Source organism: Phyllobates terribilis, unplaced genomic scaffold (assembly GCF_046119375.1).
Source record: "Phyllobates terribilis strain yellow unplaced genomic scaffold, ASM4611937v1 Scaffold_11__3_contigs__length_659146591, whole genome shotgun sequence".
Classification (NCBI taxonomy): Eukaryota; Metazoa; Chordata; class Amphibia; order Anura; family Dendrobatidae; genus Phyllobates; species Phyllobates terribilis.
The window spans coordinates 340,957,099-340,982,324 of record NW_027362771.1 but is presented as its reverse complement, the minus strand read 5'-3'; the positions used below and the strand labels follow the sequence as shown (position 1 = coordinate 340,982,324).

The window sequence follows — 25,226 nt, the reverse complement described above, 5'->3', positions numbered from 1 at the left end:
AAAGGGGTGGGTCACTAACCGGCCTTGGGCAGTAGACCCCCCCCCCCTTATTTTTAACCGTTAACGGTCCAAAGAACATGGAAATAAATTAGAGAAATAGACAGATGAAGTGGTATAAATGTGCAAATTCATTTTATTAGAATATATTATTAGAAGTTATATAAAGAAAGAATACAGGGTGGATGCAATACGGAATATATAGAAATATATATAACCCTATATATGGGCTAATACCAGGAGAGAATTATGGTAAGATACAGGCTCTAAGCGATACATAGGTAAAAACACCATATCAGAAGAATTTGTTCATAATCTCTAACTATTGCAATATGCCCAATGGCCAAATACACCTCACATGTTCGTGGGTGACTAATATGAAAATGTTGATGGCCAATTTGTGAAAGCACAGTGGCCTAAATTTTACAGAAAAGAGACAACAGTCCGCTTTGTCAAGGGCAGTAGTAGTTACTTTCTGCCCTTGACAAAGCGGACTGTTGTACCGCGAAACGCGCATCGGGCGCCGTTCTACTCTCACCACCTTTTCTCCATCCCTGGTAAGCAATTCGGCAAACAGCTTTACATTTATCAGGAGGTCTCCATGTATACACAGCTCAGCGTCTTGATCTGTTTATCTTTTGTTCAGTCTTTGACCTATTTTTTGCATTATGCCTCTTTTCTGTAAAATTTGGGCCACTGTGCTTTCACAAATTGGCCATCAACATTTTCATATTAGTCACCAACGAATATGTGAGGTGCATTTGGCCATTGGGCATATTGCAATAGTTGGAGATTATGAACATATTCTTCTGATATGGTGTTTTTACCTATGTATCGATTAGAGCCTGTATCTTACTATAATTCTCTCCTGGTATTAGCCCATATATAGGGTTATATATATATATATATATATATATATTTCTATATATTCCTTATTGCACCCACCCTGTATGCTGTCTTTATATAATTTCTAACAATATATTCTAATAAAATTAATTTGTACATTTATACCAGTTCATCTGTCTATTTCTCTAATTTATTTCGGTGTATGGTACTTGTTGAAACCATGATCCCAGTCTGTTCCAGGCTGGCCTTCAGGTCTTTGGATATTTGACGTGTTTTTTCCACCAGTCGCACCAACCTTCGAAGATATCTCTTGTCAATTTTCCTCTTTCCCCCATGTCCAGGGAGGTTCTTGACAATTCCGTGCTTGTCAAACCATTTAATAACATTGCACACTGTTGAAATTAGGATACCAAGGTCTTTGAAGATGGTCTTATACCCTTTGGAAGTCTTCTGTTTGCTAATAATAGCAGTTCTAATGTCAATGTCCTCAGACATCTCCTTTGTCTTCACCATTGTGACAAAAAACAGGGCCTACCATGTGGCTTTTTAAAACACCGAAGTCATCATTCATTGTCTAATTCATGTCAATTGGGCACCGACAATCAAAGGTGAATCTTTTTTGTAATTTACCACAGGCGAGTCAAAATGTGTTTCCATATTAAATTAATGTAAAGGGTGCCAATACCAGTGACACAGCAAGCTTTAGGTTTTTCTATTTTTCCCTCCCATTGTTTTTTGTTTTAAATTATTGTTTATCATTTGATCTTTTGTATTTAACACGAGTGCTCTATACAAAAAACTGTTTCACTTGATTCATTTTTTTCCAGAAATAATCCACATTATGTACTTAAACTTCATGGGTGCTAATATTGAGGAGCAGGACTGTAGATGTCCATAACGTACATTGGGAGAAATTAATTTTAGAATCCACAATTCATCAATTCTGAAGCAGATTTTCACCCTTTGCACTGCATAGGGTACAATCCAACTTGTAATCATGACCTGTAACCGCCTCATGATTTGACATGTATGATGGACGGGCAGGTCACAATAATCTACAGTTTAATTTGAGCAAAATCCGCTGAGCATGGTCCCGCCCGTACAATACATCATTTAATATGAGACAGTTACAAGATATTTTAGGTCAGTGTTGTGATGAAGACGACACAGCTAGAAATATCTAGGAATCTTTACTAGTAAACAAAGTGCAGTTACAGATCAGCAAAAAATTCACATGTACATTTTTGAAAATGTATTTTTATTTTTTTTAAAAAATATTAGAAAATGTATATTGCAGGATTATAAATAGTGCACCGCTGTACATTAACTCCATGTCAGGTCCAGAACAATACGAAGACCAAAACACTGGTATTGTTATCTGAATGGCAGCACCATCCTGGAGAGCGGGTGCCCGCAAACTTCTTAAGATGGAGGGATGGTTGACAGATGTTCTAGTTCATAGCGTCCACCCTCCGCTGCTCCTTTCCCATCCTTCTTGTGTTCAAGAATTTGTCGCATTTGCTCTTGTGCGTATGCTGGCTTTTCTGTAAGGGGTCCTGGTGGGGCAGGAAATCCTAGAATTTCAGGTGCCATGTATGGACGGAGCCACCCAACCAGCGGAGTACTACCTGGAGTATAGTGTGTGTGCATGTGGTAAAATAACAGGCCATCCACCTAGTAATGAAGCAAGAACACAAACCGATAAGTGTCCATCTATTTAACTTATTTCAATTAAACTGACATTTTATATCCAGTCGGCTGTGCCAGAAACTACCCTAGTTTTTCTCGCTGTCAGTTGCAATCAAGAGCAAGTATGGCACCCACTGGTTTCTAATCATAGCAACGGATTCATCTATGTTACCAGCATGAACAGCTCTAACCCTCTCCCTCTCCCCAACCTCCTTCCTAACACAACTCCCTATTTTTTAAAAGATGAGGCCAATTCGCTCCACAATGTTTAGGTGTATTATGGCCTACTAATGGGATTTTGCTTAAAAGAAAACTGTCAAAGAGTTGTTTAATATATACTAATGTATAATGAATACTATACCTTGTAGGGATAGGACTGTGTGAGGACACTCTGAATGGCATCCAATGAGCAGGGGAAATTCGGCAGACCAACGAACTTGAACTTCATGAAAAAAAGAAAAGGGGAAAAAAAAAAAAAAAAAAAAAAGTATATAAAACAGAATGGATTTTTTTCAATGCGCTGGAATTCCTGTAGTTCTGAGGTCTCTGAAATATATTACATTGTAAGGGCTCATTAACACAACTGTACTTTCAATCCGAGCACTGGCTGTAAAAAAACAAAAACAAACGATCGCTGTATACAAATATAAATGTCAGAAAACAACATACATATACATACACTACTATTCAAAAGTTTGGGGTCACCCAGACAATTTTGTGTTTTCCATGAAAACTCATACTTTTATCTATCAAATGAGTTGCAAAATGAATAGAAAATATATTCCAGACATTGACAAGGTTAGAAATAATGATTTTTATTTGAAAGAATAATTTTCTCCTTCAAACTTTGCTTTCGTCAAAGAATGCTCCCTTTGCAGCAATTACAGCATTGCAGATCTTTGGCATTCTAGCTGTTAATTTGCTGAGGTAATCTTGAGAAGTTTCCCCCCCCATGCTTCCTGAAGACCCTCCCACAAGTTGGATTGGCTTGATGGGCACTTTTTGCGTACCATACTGTCAAGCTGCTCCCACAACAGCTCAATGGGGTTGAGATCTGGTGACTGTGCTGGCCACTCCATTACAGATAGAATACCAGCTACCTGCTTCTTCCCTAAATAGTTCATGCATAATTTGGAGGTGTGCTTTGGGTCATTGTCCTGTTGTAGGATGAGATTGGCTCCAATCAAGCGCTGTCCATAGGGTATGGCATGGTGCTGCAAAATAGAGTGATAGCCTTCCTTATTCAAAATCCCATTTACCTTGTACAAATCTCCCACTTTACCAGCACCAAAGCAACCCCTGACCATCACATTACCTCCTCCATGCTTGACAGATGGCGTCAGGCACTCTTCCAGCATCTTTTCAGTTGTTCTGCGTCTCACAAATGTTCTTCTGTGTGATCCAAACACCTCAAACTTTGATTCGTCTGTCCATAAAACTTTTTTCCAATCTTCCTCTGTCCAATGTCTGTGTTCTTTTGCCCATATTAATCTTTTCCTTTTATTAGCCAGTCTCAGATATGGCTTTTTCTTTGCCACTTTGCCCTGAAGGCCAGCATCTCGGAGTCGCCTTTTCACTGTAGACGTTGACACTGGCGTTTTGCGTGTACTATTTAATGAAGCTGCCAGTTGAGGAGCTGTGAGGCATCGATTTCTCAAACTAGAGACTCTAATGTACTTGTCTTGTTGCTCAGATGTGCAGCGGGGCCTCCCACTTCTCTTTCTACTCTGGTTAGAGCCTGTTTGTGCTCTCCTCTGAAGGGAGTAGTACACAACGTTGTAGGAAATCTTCAGTTTCTTGGCAATTTCTCGCATGGAATAGCCTTCATTTCTAAGAACAAGAATAGACTGTCGAGTTTCACATGAAAGTTCTCTTTTTCTGGCCATTTTGAGAGTTTCATAGAACAAACAAATGTAATGCTCCAGATTCTCAACTAGCTCAAAGGAAGATCAATTTTATAGCTTCTCAAATCAGCCAAACCGCTTTCAGGGCTAACTGAAAACTGTTCAAGTATGTGAGCTGGGCTAACATACTTGTGCAAGGGTGTTCTAGGGTTTTCTAAACATCCATTAGCCTTCTTACACAGTTAGCAAACACAATGTACCATTAAAACACTGGAGTGGTGGTTGTTGGAAATGGGTCTCTACACACCTATGGCCTAGAGGCGGAGTGCTCAGTCAAAGCTTATACAGAGAAACAGAAAAACCTGCCGACACTTCCAAAACAAGAAATAGGTGTGAACAGGTGCTTACTAGGAGCAGCTACCTCCATATACAATTGCAAACATGAAATATATACAATTTGAATAGCATTACTGCTGTAGAAAAATAGAAATAAATGAGAAATCTTAGCGCATAAATTGGCCAATTCATGTGTACCTGGTAGCCACGGTAAGGAGTTTCTCAAAAATAACAGGACCCTATCAATCAGTCTGCTTGTGTGTGGGATTTCTAAGATTTCTCATTTATTTCTATTTTTCTACAGCAGTAATGCTATTCAAATTTCATATATTTCATGTTCGCACACTCAGCGTTACAGAGTGCTGCTTTGTTTGTTAATTGTATATGCAGGTAGCTGCTCCTAGTAAGCACCTGTTCACACCTATTTCTTGTTTTGGAAGTGCCGGGCAGTTTTTTCTGTTTTTACACACCTATGTAAGATATTGCAATAAAAACAAGACGTTTGCAGCTAGAATAGTCATTTACCACATTAATGTATAGACTGTATTTCTGATTCATTTAATGTTAGCTTCATTGAAAAAGATGTGCTTTTTTTCAAAAATAATGAAATCTCTAAATGAGCCCAAACTTTTGAACGGTAGTGTTTATTATAATATTCTATCTATATATACACACACACCAAAAGTTTGGACACACCTTCTCAGTTAAAGATTTTTCTGTATTTTCTTGACTATGAAAAGATCCTAGTTACTTACCGGTAACGGGATTTTACAGAGCCCATGACAGCACCACCTGAGAGAGGGTATCCGCCCACCAAGGACAGGAACCTACTGAATAAAAAGGCGGTACCTCTCCTCCGCATCAGTTTTTTGTTTCAGAGCATGAGAGGGCCTCCGAAGACAGGTTAATACATAACCACCACCTCAACATATGTACTAAACACCTTAAAAAAAGTGCACACCACAGTGATAAAGGGGAGGGAATTAATAGGGTGCTGTCATGGGCTCTGTAAAATCCCGTTACCGGTAAGTAACTAGGATCTTTTCCCCTTCTCCCATGACAGCACCACCTGAGAGATTTATAGAGATCAAATACCAGAGGGAGGGATCACCGCTTGCAACACCCTTCTACCAAAGGACAGATCAGTAGAAGAGGAAAGGTCAAGACGGTAATGTTTGTAAAATGTAGCAGGGGATGACCAAGTTGCCGCCTTACATATAATGTCGATGGGCACATCCGCCTTCTCAGCCCAGGAAGCAGCTACCGCTCTGGTGGAATGGGCCTTCAGGTTCTCAGGAATCGGCAGATTGCTTAGAAGAGTAGGCTAAGGTAATAGTATCCCTGACCCATCTAGCTATGGTCCCCCTTGTAACCTTAAGTCCTTTCCTAGCCCCCTGAAAGGATATAAATAAAGCGTCACTCTTTCTCCAGGCTTTTGTCACTTCCAAATACTGGACTAACACCCTCTTAACATCTAAGGTGTGAAGCTTATGTTCCTCAGAATCCCTAGGATTAGGATAGAAGGAAGGGAGAGTGATTACTTGCGTCCTATGGAACTTGGAGGCTACCTTTGGAAGATAGGCCGGGTCTGGTCTTAAGATTACTCTATCCATACATACTTGAGTGAATGGATGGTTAACGGATAGTGCGTGTAAGTCACTGACTCTACGAGCTGATGTCAGGGCCACCAATAGCGCAGTCTTTAAAGTTAAGATTTTTTCTGAAACCTTCTCTAAGGGCTCGAAGGGAGGTTTGGTTAATGCTTCCAGAACTAAATTAAGGTCCCAAGGAGGCATTCTTGGAACAGGAATAGGTCTGGATCTATGACAGGCTTTAATAAATCTAATGATCCATCTATTTGCTGCCAAGTCATAATTATACAGTGCCCCCCTTTGCGTCAATAGCGACCTCTCAAAATCCAAGCCGTCAAATGCAGGCCCGATCTTTGGGGATGACAGACTGGGCCCTGCCTGAGGAGATCCGGGATGTCCGGAAGAACCCATGGATCTGCTTGGGACATTCTCTTCATCCAAGTGAACCATGGTCTCTTGGGCCAGAACGGGGCGATCAATATAACCCTCGCCCGTTCCTCTCGGATCTTCCTCAGGATAGTAGGGATCAGTACTAAAGGGGGAAAGGCATAAGCTAGAGTGAAATCCCACTGAATCTGCAGCGCGTCCACCGCAAACGCCCCCTCTTTTGGATTCAGGGAGCAAAAGGTTTCGGTCTTCCGATTGTGTCTGTTTGCAAACAGATCTATCTGGGGCTGTCCCCACCGATCCACAATCTGCTGAAAAACGGCTGGATTCAACTCCCACTCTCCTTGTTTCAAGATGTGACGACTCAAGAAATCGGCCTTTATGTTCTCTTCCCCTTTTATATGCAGTGCCGAGAGCGTAACCAGCCGACTCTCGGCAAACCTGAAGATCTGATCCGCTATTAACATCAGAGGGAGAGATCTGGTACCCCCCTGATGATTGATGTAGGCGACTGTTGATCTGTTGTCTGACATTATCCTGACGTGAGGACCCTGAAGAACAGAACTGAATTCTTTTAGCGCGTTTCTGGCTGCCAACAGCTCTTTCATATTGGAAGAGAGACTTGTCTCGCTGTCCGACCAGAGGCCTTGTACAGAACGATCCCTTAGGTGAGCTCCCCAACCTTCCGCACTTGCGTCTGTTGTAATTGTATCCGACACCTGGAAGGTCCAAGGAACCCCCAAAGATAGGTTGACCGGAGATGTCCACCAGTCCAGGGAGTTGATCACAACATCTGGAAGAGATATTTTCCCATTCAGGCGACCTTTGAGCCGCCTGTCCGCTGCCAGAATCTCCTGTTGAAGACATCTGGAATGGTGCTGGGCCCACTGAACCGCCGGGATGCAAGACGTCATTGTACCCAACAGAGACATTGCACTCCTCAGGGTCATGGTCGGATTGCTGACAACCTGAGATGTTAGGGATCTGATCTTCAGTTTCTTTTCCTCTGGCAGAAGACAGGTTTGGTTTTCTGAGTCCAGAATGAGACACAGGAATAGAGATGAGCGTTGTTCTACTCGAACTGTTCGCCAATCTCAAATTCGAGCTGTTTTGGGCGGTGTTCGAGCCGGACGGCGAACACGAACAATTTGAGAAAAATTCGGCTGTTCGAGGTTATGTTCGATAACTGTTCGTGCACCAAAATCATAACTGGATTTTTTCTCAGTAATGATGAAAATTAATGTTAATACGCAGTTTGAGTGTACAGCGGGGGGAGGGGCAGGGGATGGATCTCTGCAGGAACAATGAAGATCTCCATTTTTTTTTTCTCTTTCCCGCATTTGCAGTGGGGAGGTGCAATCTGTCAGCCTATCAGCAGCGCACACACGGAGCGAAGTGCTTTTTTTCACACAAGCAAGGGCATGTGTCATTGGCAGTGTATGTCACATGTCCTTGCCCTATAAGACCAAGCCATTTTCCCCGTCGCCACCATTTTCTCACTGCTGCAGCTGCGTGTTAGACGGCACCGCTGTTGCTGTGTGCGCTATACCTTGTTAATTTCAAGCCAATTTTCGCACAAATATACAGATAGCTTGGGAGTAGGGAATAGTTGTGATTGCAGTCCTTTTAAGGACTAGGTTACAGCATTTCCTACGACTTTTATCAGGGAGGTCTGTGCTCTTAAATAGATAGGTTGTGGGAGTAAAGACTAATTGTAATTGGAGTCCTTTTCAGGACTAGGTTACATGAGTTCCTATCAGTTTTTGCCAGGCAGGTCTGTGCCAGTGCTGTGCAAGTTATTTTCACAGCATTTGGCTGAATCTAGCAAAGCTAATCCTTTTTGGCCTATTGCAGAGTGTGTTAGTCAGTGGAGTAGCCTATCTGTGTTGCAAGATATAACACCTGTGTATAGAATACCAATTTTTTTACTTCACCTAGTGAAGTAAAATCTTTTGGGCATAGCATCATTCTATTAGTCCATCTATACTGACCTCCATCAGGTTGCAAACTGAATATAATTTTTTTCTGCATCTAGCTCTGAAAAAATATTTGGGCTTCTAGCAGTGTGTGGGACTTGGTCTATTAGTCCATCTATACTGACCTCCATCAGGTTGCAAATTAAAAATAATTTTTTTCTGCATCTAGCTCTGAAAAAATATTTGGGCTTCTAGCAGTGTGTGGGACTTGGTCTATTAGTCCATCTATACTGACCTCCATCAGGTTGCAAATTAAAAATAATTTTTTTCTGCATCTAGCTCTGAAAAAATATTTGGGCTTCTAGCAGTGTGTGGGACTTGGTCTATTAGTCCATCTATACTGACCTCCATTAGGTTGCAAATTAAAAATAATTTTTATCTGCATCTACAGTACCTCTGAAAAAATATTTGGGCTTCTAGCAGTGTGTGGGACTTGGTCTATTAGTCCATCTATACTGACCTCCATCAGGTTGCAAATTAAAAATAATTTTTATCTGCATCTACAGTACCTCTGAAAAAATATTTGGGCTTCTAGCAGTGTGTGGGACTATTTGTATTAGTCCATCTATACTGACCTCCATCAGGTTGCAAATTCAAAATAATTTTTTTCTGCATCTAACCCAGCCAATAGTTTTGGCCTAATACCACAGTTTGGCCACTCAGCTCTGCTCGGTTACCATCCATTGTTTTTTTGTGCAAACAACTCCAGAGTTGTGAATTAGTTAACCACCAAAATGAGTGGAAAAAGGCCTGCTGCTGGTGGAAAGGGGAATAGGCGTGTTGGGAAGGGGAAAAAAGGTTGAGTCCGTGGGGTAGGTGTTAAAGCAACAGTAACATCTGCAGAAGAAAGACCATCTTCCAGCCAAACTAAAATGTCTACTTCTTTTAGCGGACAATGTGATAAGATCCCTTTCTTACGGCCACGCCAATCGCTACAAATTCCAGATGAGGCACAAAAACAGCAGGTGCTTCAACGGATATCAAGTGCTCCTTTAAGTGGGCTCTCCTCCACATCAACTTCAACATCACAAATACTCCAGCCCTCAAAGGTGTCACCCAAATCGCACTTGCTTCCTCACAGCTCCCAAATCTCCAGCTGCCCGTCTGAGTATGAGGTAGAACAGATGGTTGAGTCTGCAGAGCTGTTTACTCATACTATAGCCTGGGAATCAGAGGTCGACTCCAGCGCTTGTGTGAATCCAGACGAGGAAATGATCTGCACTGATGCCCAGAATCTTTATGAGTCGGATCCAGGACCAGACGCAGAAGGTTCTGACCATAATGTAGACCCTCATTCCCAAACTGTAACTCCTGTTGGTGGAGACAATGAGGAAGACGATGATAAGACTCAAATACCTGATTGGAGCGACAACTTTAGTTTTTTGTCAGGGCAGGAACAGGTTGGCTCTGAGGACGACGGGTGTGATAACGCACAGGGTGATGATGATGAGGTCGGAGATCCCACTTACTGTCAACCCACAGTCAGCCAAGAGATGAGGTCAGCAGAGGAGGTGGAGGAAGATGCTAGTGACGACGAGGTCAGGTTGCGCCTTCCTGGACAGAGACGTAGTACTGGAAGCACGTCAACAACTGCATCCTCAAACACAACTCTGCCTCTCACCACAAGTCGTGGTGGCTCTTCAGGTCGCATGGGTGCTAAGCCTTGCATAGCCTGGGCATTTTTTCAGATCGATAAAGATGACCCAACTCGTGTTATCTGTAACATTTGTCAGCAAAAGCTAAGTAGAGGCCAAAAAATACATAGTTTGAGTACTTCATGCATGAACCGGCACATGGACATGAAGCATAAGTTGCAGTGGGAAGCTCAGTGTGCTACAATGCGGCCTAGCCGGCCGGGCCAATCACCGTCTGCCATATCTTGTGCATCCGCGGCCTCTTCATCCTCTGTGACTGGGGGGACAGCAGTCACACCTGTTTTGGGGCGCAGACCTGCCACCTCTTTACCCGCAACAGCCAGCGTGATTGGCAGGTCATCATTTTCTTTGGAGGTGGTAACACCAGCTGGTGTTGAGCGCTGTCCGACATCGATAGCACCACCTTTGGATCAAGGCAACCTAACATGTCCGCCTGCATCTTCCTCACAGACCGGCAGTTTGCCGGGGACACCCTTATCAACCCCGTCTAAGCACAATAGCCAGCCCTCGGTCCCTCAGATGTGGACAAGTAAAAGACCATTTCCTCCTAGCCATGAGAAAGCTAAGAGGTTGAATTTCACCATCTGCAAGCTCTTGGCTACAGAAATGCTGCCTTTCCGCCTGGTGGACACAGAGGATTTTCGAGACCTTATGTCCGTCGCAGTGCCCCAGTACCAGATGCCCAGTCGGCACTACTTCTTAAAGAAAGGTGTGCCTGCGCTCCACCAGCATGTCGCACACAACATCACCGCTTCTTTGAGAAACTCTGTGTGTGACAGGGTGCATTTCACCACAGACACTTGGACGAGTAGGCATGGACAGGGGCGTTACATGTCGCTGACTGGGCACTGGGTAACTATGGTGACAGCAGGACAAGGGGCTGCTGTCCAAGTCTTGCCGTCCCCACGAGTTGTGCGTCAATCCTCTTTATGTCAAAGTTCCTCCACTGCTTCTGCCTCCTCAACCTCCTCTCGGTCTTCCACCTGCACCCAAAGCCTGTCTGGTCATGCCACAAGCTTTCTAACTGCGCAGAAGGGATCCTGCACACCTCCTTACTATGCTGGCAGTAGGGCTCAACGTCATCAGGCGGTTTTTACATTGAAATGTCTGGGAAATGTGAGTCACACAGCTGAGGAGTTGTGGTCAGCTCTGGAGAACCAATTTCATGAATGGTTGTCTCCACTGGACCTGAAACCAGGGAAGGCCGTGTGCGACAATGCTGCAAACCTGGGTGCGGCCCTTCGCCGGGGCAATGTCACACACGTGCCTTGTATGGCTCACGTGTTGAACCTGGTTGTCCAGCAATTTTTAGCCCACTATCCCAGACTAGATGGCCTTCTGCAGAGGGCACGGTCGCTGTGTGCTCACTTCCGCCGTTCGCATCCCGCAGCTCAGCGACTTACATCTCTACAGAAGTCGTTGGACCTGCCACTTCACCGGCTAAAATGCGATGTGCCTACCCGGTGGAATTCAACTCTGCACATGTTGCAGCGACTGTGGCAGCACCGACAAGCCCTGGTGCAATACGTTCTGACGTATAGCCTGGGCCAACGAGATTCAGAGGTGGGGCAAATCACGCTGGAGGAGTGGTCTCAGATCAGGGACCTATGCACCCTTCTGCACAGTTTTGAAATGGCGACGAAGATGTTTAGTGCTGACGATGCCATTATCAGCATGACTATTCCGGTGATTTACATGCTGGAGCACATGTTAAACAGAATTCAGAGTCAGGTGGTGGCACAAGAGGAGGTGGAGGAAGTAGAGGAGGAGGAGTTGTATGCGGAAGGGCTAACATCTGCAAGGTCCAGACGGTCGGCAGCACCAAGGCGGCAGGCATGTGAGGGTGGGGGAGATGGTTTTACCAGGGCGCATGGTAGCAGCCAAACTAGTGAGGAAGGTGCAGGAGCCCAGGAAGAAGTGGAGGACGAACTGATGGAAGACTCATCAGATGAGGGAGACCTTGATCACATTTCTGTTGTGCGAGGTTGGGGGGAGAGGACAGAGGAAGGAAGCATGATTGTTACCTCGCCACCAACACAACAGGGACTTGGTGCTCCTGGATGCGCAACACACATGAGTGCCTTCTTGCTGCACTACCTGCAACATGACCCTCGAATTGTGAGAATTAGAAATAATCCTGACTACTGGGTTGCCACACTGTTAGATCCCCGGTACAAAAGTAAATTTGCAGAAATTATTCCTGCCATAGAAAGGGATGCACGCATGCAGGAGTATCAGCAGAGACTGTTGCAGAATCTTACATGTGCTTTTCCACAAAATACCAGTGGTGCACGTAGTGAATCTCACAGTTCCAACTTGCCAACCGTGGGACCGTCAAGTGTTCAGCACTCAAACCGTAACAGAACCACAGTATCTGCTGGTAACATCAATTTTGCGGAATCATTTCACCACTTTTTTAGCCCATCCTTTGCAAGGCCACAGGAGACAAGAAGTCTGCCACATAGTCAACGCCTAGAGACGATGGTACAGGAGTATCTCCAAGTAAACATTGAAGCCACGACTGTGTCACTGGACCCTTGCTCTTTTTGGGCTTCCAATCTGGATAAATGGCCGGAGCTAGCCACTTACGCCTTGGAGATCTTGTCATGCCCCGCAGCCAGCGTTCTGTCTGAACGTGTGTTCAGCGCTGCTGGTGGTGTGCTGACAGATAAGCGCACGCGGCTCTCCACTGATAATGTAGACAGACTCACGTTCATAAAGATGAACAAATCATGGATCCGAAACGACTTTTCTACCCCTGTGTCATCCTGGGGAGAGTAAAAGCTTGATGATTGGTTAAAATCACCCTACCAACAGTTTTAAGCTTTCAAATTACTAATCATGTTTATCTGTATCTTGACTGGAAAATAATTTGGGCTTTGTAGCAGTGTGCAGCACTGATCCTATTAGGCCATCTATAATAAGCTTCACCAGATTTAAAATTAAAAATAATTTTTAGCTGCATCTAGCCCGGAAAATAATTTTGGGGCTCCGAGATGCGCAAGACACATAAGTGCCTTCTTGCTGCACTACCTGCAGCATGACCCTCATATTGTCAGAATTCGAAGTAATCATGACTACTGGGTTGCCACACTCTTAGATCCCCCAAACTTTTCGATCAACCTTTTCATTTTAATAAAGACCAAAAAAATGGTCATTTTTGAAATTATAAGCATTAGCAGGTTGTTAGAAACTGAAATCAAACAGTTTTCAACTCAAAACTTTATTCTAGGTGATGTTACATTTTCACATAGGACCCCTTGTTCGAAAGGAGCTTCTGAACTCTCTCGTCCATTGAATTTGTCAGGTTTTGGATGGTTTCTGCTTCAATTGTTTTGCATGAGGACAGAATACCCTCCCAGAGCTGTTGCTTAGATGTGAACTGCCTCCCGCCATCATAGACACTCCTTTTAATGATGCTCCAAAGGTTCTGAATGGGGTAGAGGTCAGGGGAGCATGGGGGTCACACCATAAGTTTGTCCCCTTTTATGCCCATATCAGCCAGAGATGCAGATGTTTTATGTGCAGCATGAGATGGTGCATTATCATGCAGAAAAATGATCTTGCTGTGAAATACACGGTTCTTCTTCTTGAACCATGGCAGGAAGTGCTGTTTGAGAAAATCCACATACATTATGGAGTTCATCTTTAGCGCCTTCAGGGATCCTAAAGGGGCCGACAATCTCTCTCCCCATGATTCCAGCCCAAAACATTACTCCACCTCCTCCTTGTTGGCGCTGTAGCCGTGTTTGCGTGGGGTGTCCATCAACCAGCCATCCTCCACTCCATTCATCTGGACCATCGAGCGCTGCACGGCACTCATCCGTGAACAAAACAGTTTTGAAATCAGTCTTCATGTAATGTTTGGCCCACTGGAGCCGTTTCTGCTTGTGTGAAGTGGATAGAGGAGGTCGACAGGATGGCATATGCACAGCTGCAAACCTCTGAAGGACCCTGCATCTTGTTGTTCGGGGGACGTTGGAGGCACAAGCAGCTTCAAAAACTTGTCTGCTGCTATGACAAGGCTTTTTTGCCGCTGCTCTTTCAACCTGACGTAATTGCCTGTAGGAAAGAGTCCTCAATTTGCCCTTATCAGCACGCACACGTGTGTACTGTGAATCAGCTACATACTTCTTGATTGCCAAGACACTTCATCCTGATCATCGCACAATGTTGATTGTAGTCATGCCTTGACCTAAACACTCCACAATTTGTTGCTTCTCAGCAGCCGACACATCCTTTTTCTTTCCCATTTTGGCAGAAAATGTAGGCTGCTTAATAATGTGAGAGAGCCTTCTTAAGTAGTCTTGCCTTTCATTGGACACACCTGCCAAACTAATTAGCACAGGTGTCTGCAATTGCTTACAGTGATATAAAGAGCCCTGACACACATCACCATCAATGAGTTTAACTGACAAACAAACAAATTCTTCCCTTATCACTCCTAAACACTTTTTGCATAATAATTTGGAACGCAGTGTACATGTGCTTTTCCACAAAACACCAGTGGTTCACGTAGTGAATCTTACAGTTCTAACTTGCCAACCGTGGTCTGTATGGAATTGTTCAATAAAGGGCCCAAAATTAAGATAACATAGATGGGAGAGGTCTCTATGAATAGGAATTCCTAAGTATTTGATACCCTGTGAGGGCCAGGCAAAGGGAAAGTTGGACTGGATGGAATCCTATATGGATTTAGGGAGGGAGACATCGAGGGCCTCAGACTTCGCTGCATTGATTTTAAAATTTTACCATGTAACAAAGTGATCTATTTCAGCCATAACAGCAGGGATGGATATATGTGATTGAGTGATATATACTAGGACATCATCAGCAAATAGAGAGCACTTGTACTCGGTGCCTCCCACCTCAATCCACCTAATATTGGGGTTATGGCGAATTGATGAGAGCAGGTGCTCCGTCACTAGGATGTATAAGAGAGGGGACAGAGGACATCCCTGCCTTGTCCCATTGGTGATTGTGAAAGGTGATGAAAATGTTCTGACGCACCCCCTGGGCCTTGGGACACCCGGAGCCGGACCCTTTTTGGTGGATGCTGGTGGTTGTAGTCTTCGTGGCGGCGATCCGGTTCCGTGGCTCAGGGCGGTCAAACCAGTGGCGGAACTATTTATGTGGTTTTGATGTTTAAATGTCCGACTACGCCACCCGTGGATTGCGGTCAGAGTGAACCGCCGCTACAGGGCAGACCGCTAAGGCTGGTGTTGTGGGTGCAGCAGAGCGTAGCATAACTCCCCACGGGAGGAGTATAGCCTCAGGGCAGTGTATGCGGAGGATGGGGGTGATGGTGCAGGGCAGCAGCAGTAACGACACGGAGTCAGTGATGCAGTTCAGGGCCTTTACTCACAGTTCTTATTATCCAGACCACGTCTGCAGGTAACGGCTGCCCACGTCGTACTGTGCTCACCAGGTGAGGGGCTCAGACAACTCCCAGATAACTTTGGAGCGCTTCACAGGACCCCCTTTGTGTGTCCTTTGTCTGGCCTTTCTTACCAACACTTCTGTCCGGCTGCCTCGGGCCTCCTCTTGGTAAACTTGGCGCCAGTTTCCCTGACCCTATGTGGTGCCTTCCTAGCGGGTGGAGCAAGGGGCTGCGCCACATAAAATGTCAGAGCCTCCGGTTTCTAGCTGAGGGTCGTTTCCTGCCTCCACTAGTTCGGGGACCGGTCTCCCCCTTTGGCCTGACCCCTCCACGCAGGTGGATTCGGGCGTGCGGTGGCGACTCGCCCGTCCGCACCCCTGGGATCCCTTCATTCCTCGTTCCTGGAGCCTTCTCCGCTCCTCTTCCTTCCTTCTCCCTCTTGCAGGCCTGGGCCTCTGTTACTAGGCCCGCCTCCGGAGCAGAGCTCATGCAGAGCCCCTGCTCCCTGCCACTTCTGCTCAGACTTCTCTGGACTGAACTAAGATGGTGCCCACCTTTTATACTCCCTTCTCAATGCACCCAGGAACTGCTTCCTCCCTGCTCCTGCACTGCAGGGTTCCCCTTCCTCAGTGTTCCCTCCCCCCACTCCAGCCAGGGACAGGGACTGTCGTGCCCATCTCAGGGGCATATTGGTCGCCCTGCCCCACGGCAATGTGGTGTAATGCATGCAGGTGTCGGGTCCTGATCCACACTCCATCCTTATCTGAGAGTGAGATATCACACCTCTGGGTGAGGTGCAATACGTCTGTAGCAACCGAGCCCTCGGTGCTACAGTTCCATTTATCTTCAGCCTAGGTGACGTATTGTGATACAGGGCCGTGATTTTGGCTATAAAAGGGTCCCCTAGACCCCTACCCCAAGCTTTTTAAGAGAATCATATATGGCGTGCCAGGAGACTCTATGGAATGCTTTCTCAGCATCCAACGAGAGTATCTACTTACAAATTTTTAACTGCATCTAGCCCAGGAAATACTTTGTGCCTAGTAGCAGTGTCTGCTAGTCAGCGGATTATCCCGGCTGTTAAGCAAGCTACACCACCTGTAGTTTGGACACTTAATTTTTTCAAAGGAAATGCTTCGGGACCACGGGATACTCAGTGAAGAGCATCAGGAGGCACCCCAAGGCATAGGGGCTGGGACTGGCACTAGGATGCCTTGCGGTGGACAGCCGAGCTCGATCCTTATAAAAGCTTTTTAACTGCAGCAGCTTTAGTGGACGCTACTGGAGCTGGAATTACGCGGCTGCTGGCATGAGACTTGCCCTCCAATAGATCCTTGTAAATGGATTTAAAGTGTATTCATTCAAATTAGAGGGACAATTTAAATTAAAAAGCTTAGAGCTGCCTCCACCACAGGGGGGCTCTCTCGACCCACCAGCGGACAGGCACCAGTATTGGGAGAGGGGGGCTGGCCGTCAGGGTTCACCGCGGCTCTGGCACAAACCCGGCGACACGGAGGTGGCACGGGCAGGAGCGGACTGGCCGTCTCGGCTTCTCACTTTTTGGATTTTAGAAGGGCATGACATGCCTATATCTGTGTCTCCCCCTCCTTTTACTCCTCCACCTCTTTTCTTTTGGCATGACTATATGTACTTGTCACTTTTCCATGTGTTAGTTGTGTCTTCTGAGCAGTTTGTCAGCTTTTGGACACCTTTGAAGGTGTTTTCTATGTGTTTCTATGTGTTTTTGTTTGCCTGCCATTGGTTTTAACTGTGTTCGAAGGTGTTCGACGAACAGTTCGACGAACAGTTCGGCGAACACACGGGTGTTCGACGAACCGAACCGAACTCGAACACTACGGGGGTGGCTCAACACTACCCAGGAAAGACTGAACCCTCTTTGGTTCCAGCCTTGACTTCTCCAGATTTAACAGCCAACCTAGGCGTCTTAGACTGGCCATGACGTCCGCCAGGGCTAGAGCACAGAGTTGACTTGATCTGCCCACTACTAAGAAGTCGTCCAGATAAGGGATGACCAAAATGTCTCTTTCCCTCAAGTGCGCTGTGACCTCCAGAATGATTTTTGTGAAGACTCTCGGCGCCATGGAAATGCCAAAGGGAAGAGCTGCGAACTGAAAATGCCTTACGTGCCTGCCGAATTGTACAGCTACTCTTAGAAACTGTTGATGATCTGGCAAAATCGGGACGTGGTAGTAGGCGTCCTTCAGATCGAGGACGCACATAAAACAGTCCGGAAATAACATCTTTATGGCTGATTTTATTGTTTCCATCTTGAAAGGCCTGTAGATTAAATGGTCGTTCAGTCTCTTTAAGTTCGCAATGGTCCTGAAGGAGCCGTCCGGCTTCTTTATTAGGAAGAGAGTCGAATAGAATCCTCTTCCTTGCTCGGGTGCAGGTGTTTCCACCAGAACTCCTTTCATGAGCAGAGAGAGAACTTCCTGCTGTAAGGCTATCTGTTCCGCTAAACCTCTGGGGCTGATATTTTGACAGTGTTCTTGGGCCTGCTTTTGAACTCTAATGTGAGCCCCCTCCTGATTATCCCTAAGATCCAAGAATTGGATGAAATTTCCTTCCAGGCAGGCAGGAAGTGGGACAATCTTCCTCCCACCCGGGGGGAACTGTCACTTAGGGGCTTTCTTATTCTCGGAGGAGGGACCCCCAAACATGAAGCCTCTGCTATACGGCTTTCGGTCTTTCCAGCTACCTTGGTCTCTGGGAGCTTTACTGCGGCTGTATTTTCTCTTCCGAAAGAAACTGTTAAATCGGGAACCAGACACCGTGGGAAATCCATGTTTTTTGCCTGCGGCTTTATCTAGGATGTCATCTAGACCTTTGCCGAACAAGAAGTCCCCCTCACAAGGGATTGAGCACAGTTTAGACTTTGACTGCACATCTTCTGGCCAGCTCTTGAGCCATAGCGCCCTACGGGCTGCATTAGAGAGGTTTGCAGACCGGGCAGCCAGCCTAACTGAATCTGCCGATGCATCTGCCAGGAATGCAGCCGCTCCCTGCACAAGAGGAAGGTCTGATAGAATTTTCTCCCTGGACACATTCCCCCTGATCTGGTCTTCCAATTGTTGAAGCCAGATCATCATAGATCTAGCAGTGCAGGTCGCTGCTACTGCCGGTTTAAGGGCCCCTGCTGACGACTCCCAGGTTTGCTTAAGGAAGGACTCCGCTTTTTTATCCAGCGGGTCTTTTAAGGCTCCTAAATCCTCAAAGGGCAGAGTGGATTTTTTTTTTTTTTTTTTTGAAGATTTTGAAATGGCCACGTCAATCTTAGGGGTTTTGTCCCATTTAGCCGCATCCTCATCCTCAAAGGGGTACCTCCGCTTGGAGGATGACGGCAGCTGACCCTTCCTCTCCGGTTTCTTCCATTCCCTTTCTATCAGAGATTTAATCCTGTCATTGACCGGGAATGAGCGTCTCCTCCTTTGGTCTAAGCCCCTGAACATAACATCCTGGACTGTTCTGGGCACTTTGGTATCGGTAATACCCAGAGTCCCTCTGACGGCTTTAACTAGTCTCTCAGTATTCTCAACCGAAAAACAAGGTCTGCCCCCCCCATCATCATCCGAAGACTCCGATGACGATGAGGAGTGATTAGAGGAGGAAGGCAGTTCTCTCGTAAAACGGGACTCCACCGATTCCTCTGATTCTGAAGAAACTAGTTTTCGCTTCTTCTTTTTGAGTGAGGTTAAGCCTCTTAAGGACTCTCTGACCTCTGTCTGGATTAGATCCTTTAATTCTAAAGAAAACCTGGGGGACTCCTCTGCAATGGTTTTCTGAATACAGTCCGAGCATAGGTTTTTGGCATAGGAGGTGGGAAGACCGATTTTGCATAAAGCACACTCCCTGTTTTTACTTTTAGCACTACACTTCTTCGCCTCCTGCCCCAAGAAATAAAAGGAGAAGAAGGAGGAAAAGAGAGAGAGAGAAGAGCACATTATTCAAGGTGAGACTTTCACGAAGATCACTCACCACACTGCCGTTCAGACTAGGGTACCGGAGGCGGTGGTTGCCGTTCACATGAGGGCTCCCATCTGGCGGAGGTGGACTGACGAAGTCTTTTCTGACCAGTCTTGTCGGAACTCGTACGCCCCTCACTGCTGTGACTTTGTCGATGGGAAGATTCCCGTTCCATTTGTTTGAGCTGCTTGCGCTGCTTTGATGGCTGTGGCGTGCGCAGCCCAGCGGCACCCGGCGCGCTTGCAGCGGGATGACAGCTTCCCACCCGCGCATGCGCAGACCCGGTTTCCGGCGCACTCCGTGATAGGGCGCGTCAGCACCCCGTGCGTGCGCAGCCCGGACTTCCGGCGCGCTCCGCCACAGGGTGCGACGCGACCCCCACGTGCGCAGCCCGGAAGACCTGCCGGCCGGCGCGCTCAGTTCATCTTTGCGAGGCGCAGACCCGGCCGCAGGCCCCGGCGCACGCGGGGAGGAATCCAGAAACAGCACCTCCTCCCCACACGCAGACCCGGGCAGCAGCCAGACGGGCTGGGAACAGGGACCATCTGCTGCTTCCACGGCCTCCAGGCCGCACCGTCCATAATCCAGGTACGTGAGGTACCACCTGGTGAGGCTCCCATCAGGGACAGGAACCAAAAAACTGATGCGGAGGAGAGGTACCGCCTTTTTATTCAGTAGGTTCCTGTCCTTGGTGGGCGGATACCCTCTCTCAGGTGGTGCTGTCATGGGAGAAGGGGAAAATTGTACATTCACACTGAAGGCATCAAAACTATGAATTAACACATGTGGAATTATATACTTAACAAAAAAGTGTGAAACAACTGAAAATATGTCTTATATTCTAGGTTCTTCAAAGTAGCCACCTTTTGCTTTGATGACTGCTTTGCACACTCTTGGCATTCTCTTGATGAGCTTCAAGAGGTAGTCACCGAAAATGGTTTTCACTTCACAGGTGTGCCCTGTCAGGTTTAATAAGTAGGATTTCTTGCCTTATAAATGGGGTTGGGACCATCAGTTGTGTTGTGCAGAAGTCAGGTGGATACACAGCTGATAGTCCTACTGAATAGACTGTTAGAATTTGTATTAAGGCAAGAAAAAAGCAGCTAAGTAAAGAAAAACGAGTGGCCATCATTACTTTAAGAAATGAAGGTCAGTCAGTCCGAAAAATTGGGTAAACTTTGAAAGTGTCCCCAAGTGGAGTTGCAAAAACCATCAAGCGCTACAAAGAAACTGGCTCACATGAGGACCGCCCCAGGAAAGGAAGACCAAGAGTCACCTCTGCTTCTGAGGACAAGTTTATCCGAGTCAGCAGCCTCAGAAATCGCAGGTTAACAGCAGCTCAGATTAGAGACCAGGTCAATGCCACACAGAGTTCTAGCAGCAGACACATCTCTACAACAACTGTTAAGAGGAGACTTTGTGCAGCAGGCCTTCATGGTAAAATAGCTGCTAGGAAACCACTGCTAAAGACAGGCAACAAGCATAAGAGACTTGTTTGGGCTAAAGAACACAAGGAATGGACATTAAACCAGTGGAAATCTGTGCTTTGGTCTGATGAGTCCAAATTTGAGATTTTAGTTCCAACCACCGTGTCTTTGTGCGACGCAGAAAAGGTGAACGGATGGACTCTACATGCCTGGTTCCCACCGTGAAGCATGGAGGAGGTGTGATGGTGTGGGGGTGCTTTGCTGGTGACACTGTTGGGGATTTATTCAAAATTTAAGGCATACTGAACCAGCATGGCTACCACAGCATCTTGCAGCGGCATGCTATTCCATCCGGTTTGCGTTTAGTTGGACCATCATTTATTTTTCAACAGGACAATGACCCCAAACACACCTCCAGGCTGTGTAAGGGCTATTTGACCAAGAAGAAGAGTGATGGGGTGTTACGCCAGATGACCTGGCCTCCACAGTAACCAGACCTGAACCCAATCGAGATGGTTTGGGGTGAGCTGGACCGCAGAGTGAAGGCAAAAGGGCCAAGAAGTGCTAAGCATCTCTGGGAACTCCTTCAAGATTGTTGGAAGACCATTACCGGTGACTACCTCTTGAAGCTCATCAAGAGAATGCCAAGAGTGTGCAAAGCAGTCATCAAAGCAAAAGGTGGCTACTTTGAAGAACCTAGAATATAAGACATATTTTCAGTTGTTTCACACTTTTTTGTTAAGTATATAATTCCACATGTGTTAATTCATAGTTTTGATGCCTTCAGTGTGAATGTACAATTTTCATAGTCATGAAAATACAGAAAAATCTTTAAATGAGGAGATGTGTCCAAACTTTTGGTCTGTACTGTATATATATATAACCACAGTCTTGTATGCCATCCATGCCCGTTTTGGATAAGGCTTGCCCAGCCTATTGCCTGAAAAAGCCATTGTACAATGTAGCATTAACAGAAATTTTTAGATAGATAGATAGATAGATAGATAGATAGATAGATAGATAGATAGATAGATAGATAGATAGATAGATAGATAGATAGATTGCAATTGTGTTGTATGGGAAACTGAAAATGGTCTTGTAACTGATTAAATGGTGCTGCGAAAAACAGATTGTGTACAGAGTCATATATGACTGACACGTAACGAGCCTTTTTCTAGTCAAAAAAAAGGGGAAAGGGGGGGTTAGGACATGTTTCTGTTAATGCTACATTGTACAATGGCTTTTTCGGGCAATAGGCTGGGCAAGCCTTATCGAAAACGGGCATGGATGGCATACAAGACTGTGGTTAATGATGACATCTCCACACTGGACAAGGGAAGGAATAGGCCAGAATTTAAATAAAATGATTACCAAAAAAAATAATTTTTCCTGTACTTTTAACTGTAGATTTGAGAATTAGCTTTGCTATTAATGATGCAAGGATTGCATGTCAACATGTAACATCATAGCCATGTATTCATGACCAATCACTCCACATGTATAAGGGACAGACCTGTCATTTTAACATACACTACACTTTCATTTTAGCATGTTACCCACCTACTGAAAATAAATGATGAAAAGTCCATTTCCAGCATCTCACTTCAGACTTTGCATACACGAGTTGTTTTTTCTTAATAATGTCAGTCAGTGCTGTTACGCTACATGGATGAAGTGTACATATTTTTTGCTATAGATACGGCACAAATTTCTATTTCTATCATCTTGTGTCATGAGAAGACAGGAGGTCATGTTATTATGTTGCTATGTAATGTGATCAGAATGCGTTAACATCTGCGTTTCCACAATCATAGAGGAATAGACATGAAGACACGCTGCACAATGACGGCATACACCGGCATATCGTCATCTCTCCTTCTGCAATTCTTGTAGGAGGAGAGAATATGATACCATACTTTCAGAACCCAGGGCCTCCAATGTGAAGCCTATGCGGCTACTAGCCCTTGGTTGGGGACTACTCCTCTACTTACTGGTCTCTGTAATTCCATCTAATTCTTTACTTACAGGGTTGACCTTGGAAATATTACACAACCCGTCTTCTTCCTGCAGCTTCGACTGGAGCCAGTAAAATCGGAAGTCAGTCTGTGAAAGAGAACTGCCATTATCACTGAGCAAATGAAACGGAGGAGGATTAAAACGTCTTTACATCAATTGCTGTATAATAACTATACAATGTCTGCAAAGACGACACACAAGAACATGTCAGGGTTACACTATTAAACCATTTATGTTCCAAATCTAGAAAGTCAGTTATAGATAAAAATTACTACACCTATTCAGTGACCAGTCTCCATTATGGAGAAACCGGCGAACACTCTTCTGGACTAACAAGAAGCAGAAAAGTCTTGTTCTTATCTGGATTATATTCAGGACTTACCTGGCAGTCGTACACCGGGTGTCCTCTCCAACACATGACATCTAACACGTAATATGTGCGAGACTCCTCATTATATATGCAGTCTAGAATGGTGTAGTCTGTAATAGAGAACATGCAACATTGACATCATCTGCCAGAAAAGATCTCTAGCTGGTGGTCATGTCCTAGACTGAGTCGGTTCTGCTCTAGAGTGCATGGTCTAATTTTCTCTCTTCTATGCTGAACTTCTGAAGATGCCCCCCTCCTCAAATTTGAAAGCAGCTAAAATGATACCCTTCCAATTCAAACCGCTTTCCTATATATTTTTAGCTTCCAAGCAAACCATTGCTAAAACCTGGGAAAAAGCTTTGTTTGGTCACCGCCCCCCCAAAAAAAATCCCAAAATCCAGATTAGAGTAATTAAAAATCAATGAAAAGCTAAGCAGTATTCTTACAGAAACACAAGGCAAGTTTACCACAATCTGATTGCCATGGATCACATACATTTATCCACAACTTGCCACTGAAGCCTTGGTCTCATAATGAATTGTTGCCTCTCCCCTACTCCCAAATCTCCCTTCCCCCAACCCCTTTCTTTAGTACATTTTTCCCCATTACGGGCCATTTTGCTCTATACTGTTAAAGTAGCATATGGTGAAGTTGTCATTTTCATTGTGCCCCACTTAGAAAAATCCAAATATGTTCAAAATCAGTTAAAAAGAAAAAAAAAATCTGACAGTGTAATATCACTTTTCTATATTACATGTATGTTAGTGGTAGGGTGAATCATACTGATTATTAGAATTATTATAGATTATGCGCATGTGTGGTAATTGGCATCAATTGAACTAGAATATGGATAGGTGATGGTTATTGACATGAAATGTAAAATTTGTTTGTTTGAGATATTATATAAATTATAGCACAAATATTTAGCACTTTGTATATGTATAAATCTTATGAAAATGTATTTATATATTAATCACTAACTGATTGGAACACCTATTTATAGGATTGTTGAACAATGATTCACTGCTTGAAAAAGGTCCTCAGTTTGGAACGAAACGTCGCCCTGACATGATTGGCCAATAAATCGTCACCTATGGAGTGCTGCCTTTGTCATTTTTGGATTTTCTGTAAATTGGAGATGCTAACATTTCTTATAACTCTTCCTAAATGTAATATATTAATCTAAAAAAAATGTCAGTACTCCAGGTACAAAAAAGTGAAAGTGCCTTTATTTAATCCATGACTTACAGCAGCAATGTTTCAGTTCCATCTCAAACTTTTCTCAAGCATTTCTATGGGGTACCATATAAGGGGTTCTCCGAGATTGTTATAAAATATATAATACACATTTAAATATTACATTTCTTTTTCTAAATACCTTTATTTAGCAAAAAGATATTCTTTATCTATTGCTCTGTCAGGATTTTAAAGATGGCACCTGCCATAAATCAGTGAGCACCTGTCTTAGATTTCAGAGGACACTCAGTATGGGCTGCGTGAAGAACCTCTGCTCAAGACATAAGTCAGATCAAAGCAGCGCCCAATCAGGCATCGTGAACCAGCATTCCTCAGTAAAGGAGAAGACAAACATCTTTCTTTAGCTGATCGAGAATGACAGTTTTTGCAGTGCAGTGAGTATTGGGTGTCCATTAGTCGGGTTCTTGGTCCTGCTCGACCCTTATTCACATTTTAGGACTGTCCTGATTAGGGTCACCTTGACGTGG

General features: G+C 44.9%; 1 protein-coding gene across 1 annotated transcript in view; it reads right to left on the bottom strand.

The window, feature by feature from the left end:
- Window positions 1-2,014: 2,014 nt before the first annotated feature.
- Window positions 2,015-25,226, bottom strand: part of SNUPN (snurportin 1) — a 38,826-nt gene continuing 15,614 nt past the window's right edge. Inside the window, exons 6-9 of the mRNA XM_073650786.1 lie at window positions 23,515-23,612; window positions 23,142-23,219; window positions 2,894-2,974; window positions 2,015-2,517 (exon numbers count right to left, since the gene is read on the bottom strand). Coding sequence (XP_073506887.1) covers window positions 2,266-2,517; window positions 2,894-2,974; window positions 23,142-23,219; window positions 23,515-23,612 — 509 coding nt within the window. The 3' untranslated portion in view covers window positions 2,015-2,265. The remainder of the gene's footprint in view (window positions 2,518-2,893; window positions 2,975-23,141; window positions 23,220-23,514; window positions 23,613-25,226) is intronic.